This window comes from Limulus polyphemus, unplaced genomic scaffold (assembly GCF_000517525.1).
Source record: "Limulus polyphemus unplaced genomic scaffold, Limulus_polyphemus-2.1.2 Scaffold377, whole genome shotgun sequence".
Classification (NCBI taxonomy): Eukaryota; Metazoa; Arthropoda; class Merostomata; order Xiphosura; family Limulidae; genus Limulus; species Limulus polyphemus.
Window position 1 is genome coordinate 541,506 of NW_013665987.1, and position 9,000 is coordinate 550,505.

The window sequence follows — 9,000 nt, forward strand, 5'->3', positions numbered from 1 at the left end:
CTTAATCATCTCTTCCACGTCTTGTGGTGCTCTCTTTTTTAGGAACAGTAACATGTCAGTGGAACACGTAATCATGAACTGTTGATGTATTAGTAGATCTGCCAGTCCTTCAAACTATCTTCACACATGGCCGTGTCAGTCCACCTTGTGTAGAATCACTGTAGATGTGCCACATACTGAAATACAGTTTCTCCAGTGTCAGGTTTGACTTCTCTGAACTTCTGGCAAAAACCTTCCTCAGTAAGTTCATGGCATTTCAGAAAAGCCACTTTTAGCTTGTCATAGTCCATGAAACTTTTTGATGTCATGCAGCATACACTTGTAGGCCTTTTCCGGTAAGAATGGGGCTGAGACAGACTGCCCAGTGGCCTTTGACACAGTTCTGATTTAAGGCAAGAACTTCATACCTCTCCAGGAAAGCATCCATGTCATCCATGTTCATCAGATTTGGGCTCATTGGGTTAGCTAGCCTTGACTCCATTGTCATTCTTGGGTCGTCTGTCTTTCTATTGGATGAGCTCGGCAATCTCAATTTGTGACCTTATTCTCTGTCTTCCTATCTTTCCTTTCTCTCCTTTTCTTATTTTTCTTCTCGTACTCTTATTTGATCTCTTTCTAGTCTCTCCTTTCTCTCCTTTTCTTCTTTCTATTTTTCTTCTTTTTACCTTTCACTTTTTTCCTCTCTTCTCTGTTGATGTTTTTCTCTCTCTAGGCCTTGTTGTTTAACAAACTCTCATAGATTACTGACTTTCAGTCCAAACCACTTGACCCTCTCTAGCCACTTACCAAAGTGGTTGTAATATGTACAATATTTTCGCTACCACTACAGTTGTGCACATATAGGCCTACTTTGCCCATTATTGTTTACGTCTACAACCATTTACCACTGTAGATCCTGGCTGGCTCATCAGTGTTAAGTTTTTATTGTATGTATGGGCCTGATTCGTTACAGTAGGTGTCTGTGACTTGTTGGCGATAAATTCAACAATAGACAAACAGCACACAGTTCATTTGTTTTGAAATAATATATTAAAATAAGTCAATCATATATACAAATGTTCTTTGTTAATTACCACAGTTGTATCCAAAGCTTTAGATAATCCTCTCTTTTTTTTTTCAAAGTCCATACATGCTGGTTCGGTTACTTTAGAACACAATTGACAAGACAAATTATTCTTCTCTGCTCTGTTATTACAATACAATCAGTGATAATTTCACTTATGTATTGCTTGATCTTTAAAGATACACAATAGTTTATGTTACTACTGGGAGCTCAGAAAGCAAAGGTTGCTACAACTTTTTTAGTCAGCAATCTTTCAACTACCAGGCCACTCAGACTGTGCATGCTCACTGTCTCACTTGCCGAGGAAACAGCTCTAATTGATGGAGATCATCCACTAGTAACATGTTCAGTCCTTCTGTGGTCTGGTTCAGAGCTGGGACTGAGTTTCTCTGGATGGTGACAGCCTGGGAGTCTTGTGAATACCTCACCATGTGGTCTTGTACTCGAAAGATACCTAATTCCATGTCAATGACCCTCATTTGTCTTTGCTTCCCTAAACTCTATCCTTTGTTTATGGTGAGAATTTTTACATCTTGAATAAGCAATGCTTTCAGTAAAAGTGTTTCTTTAAATTCTTTTGAATACAAAGATCAGTAAATGGCTAATATGCAAGTTATCATTCCATAAACTCCACAATAAATCCTGGTCATGGCTCCAGGGTTTTCTCTTCCTGTCTACTGTACTTGTGGTATTTTCAGGTACAACCGATTTTTAACAGATATCAAATGATAAACCCGTAACAGATGAAAAACAAGTATAACTGAACAAAGAAAGTGCGCTTGAATATAGAATGTAAACTTGCTTTCATTGTCTAGTGAGCAACATTACCTCGCCACCTCTGTTCTCTGACAATATTGATGGGCTGTCACTTTCAGTCGACTTCATAATCGGCCAGCCAAGGATATTTCAGTGCTAACTCGTTCAATTCAGAGTCTACATGCAATACTGAAACATCTCTGTAGGCAGCGGAGACGTCATCTACTAGAGAACAAAGAAATGAAACAACTAGAATAAAACAAGGGTAACATCTTTCTGGGCTACGTTTTGCCGACATAATAGTGCGGAAATTAAGTAGCCAAAAATTAAGAATAACATATATATATATATATCACCAGAATGTAACTTTATGAGCTCAATATTTTGCTATTATAACAGTTTCGTCAGGAGCTATCGATATCATACAAGTTCACTAATCCAGTTAAAGTTACATTCTGGAGATATAGGTCGTAATTTTATTTACGTTTATAGAAATGTCTTATAATAATTTTCAGTTTTCGTTGAACAAAGTTAAGAATAATAATAATATATTGTTACGACAGCGGAAGTCACGTGACTCTGGTAACACGTGATGATATTCTAGAAGGATCAAGGAACCTCACGAATGTCCCAGCGTTTGCTAGACGCCCTCTTTTTTTAGTATACAACCCGGCAAATAATGCGAGATAATAATAGCAGATTGGAGAGAGATATAGAGACAGATAATTGAGTCAAGTGAGCGGTAGTGACCGTAAGTAAAGTGCGTGAATCGCTGTAAATTATAGCGTGTGATTAAGTTAAAGAGACTGTTGAAATTCTGTGTACTGCAAGTTGTATCGAGAAAGAATAAACTAGTTTTATTTAAGAAAGGACTTGTATCGCTGAAGTTCCTCGGGAAGAATATTTACGAAAAATTATCAAACGAACAGAGACGTAACAATATATCACCGCAGAAGATAGAAAACGCATGATATGCTCCATCGCATATCACATAAGTATCTATATTTCTTCGTAACATCTGTCCCACAAGTGCACTTATTATTTACGCGTTAACTGTATGGTGTTACAAAAGCAAACATAATTAAAGGTTTGTTTTTGAATTTTACACAGATCATCTACGCTAGTCATCCCTAATTTTGAAGTGATAGACTACAGGGAAAGCAGCTAGTCAATATGAATCACTGCTAACTCTTGGGCTATTGTAATCAAATAGTGATATTCACCATCAAATTATAAAGTCCCACGGTTGAAAGAGCGAGTATGTTCGGTGGCGGGATTCGAACTCTCTACCTACCCTAAACACTAGACCCTAATAAATGTTTTTTACTGTAACAACGTAAATTATACATCTTAAGTATGTGTAGACTTATTACTCGCGGGAAAACGTTTGTGAAGTCTTGCACATTTTTTCGGGAAGGTTTTTAAAAGTCATCTTACCTAGTTCACACGGAAACATCTCAAATCAGTTTATTTCCCTTCATTTGTATTACTCTTAAATTAAGTATTCATGCGAATCTGTTGCGGCATGTTAATTTATAACGCTTAAAGTATTATCTGCTCGACAATTATTTTTGTATACAGAGTTTGTTTGTTTCTTTGTCTTTTTTACATAATAATTTTATTCAAAACGGACGACTATCCTTTCTTTAGCAATGAAAACACTTTTTTATGTACTACAAGTACAAGGTCGTTTGTCAACAGTGATGTATTCAACTGTGGTGTAGAGTGTAAGATTAAACCTATTCAGTTCAGTTGTGTATATTCAGTAAGTAACTGATCCATTGAGGACAATTTTACATCAGGTTGAGAGGTAATAACGTTAAATTTATTTAATTAAGTACTTAGTAAAGATCTTGTCTTTATTATGTTTATCATAGTTACTCATTACAATTTAGAGCAAAGCTTGAATAATTAACGGCATGTATTATTACGTAATACTCATAATTAATATACAGGGGTATAGCAGCTACCAGTAACGTGATTAAGTACAACTGGAACTTAGATTTAGAACAGTAGAACTAGAACTAGAAGTGTAAAATATGACACAAGTAAGAGTTGGTAGAGTTAGGCCTAACCTTCATATTTACACGTTTTCTCACTTTTTTTTTTCTTTTAGATAAACTACCTACACAACAAAAATATAGGAAAAAACAAAACTGAAGTAAGCCTAGCTTACCCTAAGTTTGAATATGAACATGATGTAGATTTAACAACAGGAGATGTGAGTGTAATTGCTGACTACTGTGGCTAATATAGGCAAATTAATCATTGTAATTTATATAACTTTATATTTATAAGTAATGAAATATAGGAAGACGTGTCAGTTAGCTTAATAAACACGTTATTTGCATATACTGAAGTAGGCTACCCAACATGCAGTTATAACACATAAATTATAATAAACTGTTCAGTGATTTGACAAATAATTAAATTATATTTATAAACGATGTCAAACTCAAAGCTCGTGTTGTTAGATCAAGTTAGACTGTTGTGATGTCACCAACTTACAGATTCACACTGCCACAGTCTAGAAAAATGCTTAAAATATTTAAATTACAAAAAGGAGTATAATGCATCTTTTAATTTTGATTTTTAAATCAAATGACCAGTTACTCTACAGAGATTAAGTTATTTCATTGGGTTAACATGCAGGTGTTAACTTTTAAGTCTCATTGTTAGGGACTTCATTCACAAAAAAAATACACACACACACACACACACACACACATATATATATATATATGAAATGATTTGTGCTGAATGAAGTTTCTGAAAGATTTCAAATTATATATCTAGACACACACACACACACACCTCATAATGAATAAAACCACTTGTACTTAGTAAATAAATAGCAAGTGCTCGAATTGGTTAGTGCCAGTAAAAATTGTTACACTAAAACAACAGTATATCATTTCTTACATATTTCAAATTTTGTAGTGTTGACTGGAGTCGCATGTACATTTTTTAAGGACAAAAATACAACTTTGTAAATTGTGAGTTATATTACTACAGGGAATTTATTTTTCTATTACCATTCAGTGTTTTGCTTGGCAGCTTTGTCGTGGAAATAAGTGTACACGTAGTAACATGCACTGTTTCTGATATAGGTTAAAAATCAAAATAAACTTGCCACTTTAATATTATTGAATTATCAGGGTTACAGCAGTAGTAGTAATTTTAACAATAATTATGGTTCAGAATATGCCAAAGTGAAAAAATGTATAATAATATAAGTACACACATGTATGTAAATGAAAAACTATAAGCTTACAAACAAAAATACACATTAATTATAGTAATATAAAATGGGTTGAGATTAAAAACAGGGATTGGCTTTTATGAATCATGTATAATCTCATTATGTAGAAATGCAGAACCACTACTTAACCTTCAAATTATCAGCTATTTTCAACTGGGAATCTACATGTTATGATGTAATGAGTAATTTTATGTTTTTGCTTGTTATAACATTCATTGTAAAAAACTGACCAAAACATTCAGTGAAATCACTCATTTTCTATGCAAGCTATTTAGGGAACCCATATTCATTGGAATTAACTGCAGTATGGTATTTTTGTTTATGTTTTTTGTGTGACTCATTGCATTTGTGACCCTGCAAACAACAATCATAGATGCATCAGCAATTTGGTGCATAAATAGTTAAAAAAAATGTGTTTGAAGACCCAGCGAGGTCCATATAACATTACATTTAAGGATAACAAGGGTCCTCTACAAGTAGAATTTCAGATCTGCCTTTTATTGTTGGCAGTGACTTGTTTATATTTACATGTATAACACTTTCTAATCTACATTATTGTTTTTTGCTGGGATAAGAATATTTATTTTTTAATATAATGGCAAGAGCTAAAATGACTGTACATTAGATAACCTGCCCAGATTTTTTGATATGTTTTAAATTAACTCCTTAAACCTGAACAGATGCTGTCAGCTCCAGCTGAAAATCCTGAGTTACCCAATAACATTTATGTCTCTTTGCTTGAAAACTAATCCAAACTATGTTATTACCCACCTTTTATAAATATACTGGAAATTTCATAAGGTATGGTGATAATTAGGACATCATGAAAATAATTCTGGAAGAACAAGCAAACATTATGAGTTTAAAGGGTTAAGTAATAGTATTTTCTAAAAGTCACATATGTAGACTAGTTAACCTTTCCACAGATTTTCTCTGTGCATCACATGCTATAGTAAATTGTATTATTTTGAAATACTGTGGAAGAAGCCATTCCAATGAATATAGACATGCATATATTTGCAATATGTAATAATTTAGTCATTTTAATAAGAGAAAAAATTGGGCTAGTATATTTTAGTTCAGGCTATTACAGGTTTCATGCCTACTAACCATGAGGATAGTTCATCAAAACATGTTTGCATGCGATCATTGTTTCCAAGTATCTTTGTTGCACTCTGATTTCTTGTTACTGCCTATTATTCTTGCTAGTGGAAAAAGGGGAAGGTTTTCAAGTTTATATTGGTTAAAACTTCTCTGAAGTCAACCAACACATCAACTTAACTGGTTTTGATCAATCTTAAAACTGCACAAAAACTGGATTTGAAGCAAGCAGTGTGCAATTTCTCCTCAAGGAAAACAAGAAAAATGAAGTTTCTGTAGCTGTAAAACTTTTCTCAGGCTATTAAAAATGTATCAATACAATTTATTTTATTTTTTTAAGTCCAATGTTTGTTGTAAGATTGTAAAGGAAGGGGCAGATTGAAAACTTGCCTAGGGTAGCAAAATAGCTAGCATCAGTATAAATGGATAATTAGTGGTATTTGTTAATTGACAGTCCCAATAACCAGTTACAATTGATTAATCCATTAATACATTCTTCCTCCAACCATGGTACATGGTTGTAAACAAAGAATAGGTTGGTGATAAGTTCTTTAGAGAGTTTGCCTTCATTTTTGTCAGCAGTTCAAGAACAACAAAAGGCAATGGGTGCTGCCAGTCAGTTGCCTTCCCTCTAGTCAGCAGGTAAACATTAGTGACAGTGTTAGATAGCCTTAGTAGGTTTGTTATAACAAAGACATGGTGAGCAAGTTTGATGGTAATATTTTGATTACTTGGATAGTTCGAATAATCAATAATAGTGAAAATTGGAAACCCAAATTTTGATTAGTTGATTAGTTTTGTGATAAATCTTTCTCGTAGGTAATCATTTAAAACAGTTAATTGATTAAGTTGTCTAGATCTTTATCGTCAGGCATTATGCTGCTATATAAATTATAAGGATTGTTGTGAATTTGTTTGAAATTTGTGTGTATATTGTTTGTTACAGCTTGCATCATGTCGATGATAGCAGATCTAAAGTCTCTTATAGAAAATGAGGTACCAGAAGGATTACAAAGTCTTCAAGACAGTCATATTAATTTAGAAAAAGTTGCACATTATTGTGAAGACAACTATTTTCACGTAAGTTTTCATTAAGTCAAGGTGAGCCTCTCAAATATTAAACCAGTATTGTATGTGTATATACATTTAAAAAATATGTTGGTATAAGACACAGATTGAAAGTTTTATAGTTTTATTTCTTTTTACATATTTCTTGATCAGGGTAAGTGTGCCTGTGTATTTCATAGCTGTGTCAAACTTGAAAATTGATTTATTGTGCTGTTTTATTTGAGTGGTATAAGATATGAAGAATGCATTCAGAAAATTTTAAATTTTCCCTTTAGTCATGGATATATTGCCCTCCAAACATAGACATCTACCAAGGTGATCACTTTTTCAGAGCAATGTAACATATAATGTTTTGTGAAAACATGGGACCTATTGGTCCATCTCTGGTGTTCCACCCTCTAAATCAAATTAAAATAATTAAAAAAAAATCTTAAAGCCAGCCCTTATCATTCATATACTTATCAAGCTTTTTCTTAAACTCGCTTAAATCTACTGCCTCTGCAACATCCGAAAGCAACCCATTCCAAAGGCCAATCACCCTGTAAAAAAAATGAACTATTTTAACTGAAGATGACTCCTACCCTGCCAAAATTTACATTTGTGTGCCTTTGTCCTACTATTCTCACTGTTACATTTGAAAAAAGATGATGCATCAACACTATAAATTCCCTTTACAATCTTAAACAACTCAATCAGATCCTCCTAACTCTTCTTTTTTCAAGAGAAAACAATTTGAGAGATTTCAGCCTCTCCTTATATAACAACCTCTCCATCCCAGGCACCATTCTTGTAACCCTTCTCTGAACTCTTTCCAACAATTAAATGTCTTTCCTAAGGTAAGGAACCCAAGACTGAACACAATATTCCAAATGTGGCCTAACCACTGACCTGTACAATGGAATTATAACTTCTTTAGACTTGTATTCAATATTTCTGTAGATAGAACCTAAAATCCTATTTGCCCTATCTCAAGCAACAGCAAGCTGCTTGGATGGCTTTAGAGACTGATCAAACATTACACCAAGATCCCTTTCCTTCATAACACTGTTAAGGTTATTCCCATCCATATTATACTTATAATTAAAATTATGATAATCCACATGCATTATCATGCATTTATTTTAATTAAAACCTATCTGCCATTTATTTGCCCAACTCACTAAATGATCTAAATCAGCAGCATCCGCTTCACAGCTAGCAACACCCGAGACCTTAATGTCATCTGCAAATTTAAGTAATTTATTGACTATTCCTGTTAGAAAAATGAAACTGTCTTAGCTACAAACACCATTTGTAAGGACTAAGACTGAGCCCTGAAATACCCCACTTGTGACATTAATCCAATTTGACTAAACTTCATTTGTAACAACCCTCTGCTTTCTTTCATCCAGCCACTCTTTTATCCAATTTGCTAACTTGTCCCCATACCTATAGAGATGATGTTTTTTTCCAGCTTTTTATATGGCACCTTGTCAAATGCTTTCTAAAAATCCAGATACACCAAATCTACACCCTTACCCTCATCTACATAAGCAGTAACTTTTTCAAAGATTGTCAACAGAATTGAAAGGTAAGATTTTCACTTATTGAAACCATGTAGACAATCCAATAAAATTCTAAACTTTGTTAAATGACTTTGTAAAACATTTTTTAACAGACTTTCCAAAACTGTTCTCACAATTGATGTAAGACTAATGGATCTATAATTACTGGGACAATTTTTATCACCTCCCTTGAAAAAAGTAATTAC

At 33.6% G+C, this 9,000-nt stretch overlaps 1 protein-coding gene across 4 annotated transcripts in view; it reads left to right on the forward strand.

Moving 5' to 3' along the window:
• The first annotated feature begins 3,339 nt into the window (after positions 1-3,339).
• The window catches only part of LOC106457815 (abl interactor 2-like), a 31,877-nt gene continuing 26,216 nt past the window's right edge, over positions 3,340-9,000 (forward strand). For 2 of the 4 annotated variants that reach the window (XM_022383865.1, XM_022383864.1), the window contains exon 1: positions 7,174-7,283. Coding sequence is in view for 2 of the 4 variants with exons in the window: in XM_022383863.1 (XP_022239571.1) it covers positions 7,137-7,262 (126 nt within the window). In the remaining 2 variants the exon portion in view is untranslated. Of the gene's footprint in view, positions 3,630-7,128; positions 7,284-9,000 lie in introns of those variants that run through there. The other 2 variants (XM_022383863.1, XM_013917266.2) reach the window with 2 other exon arrangements.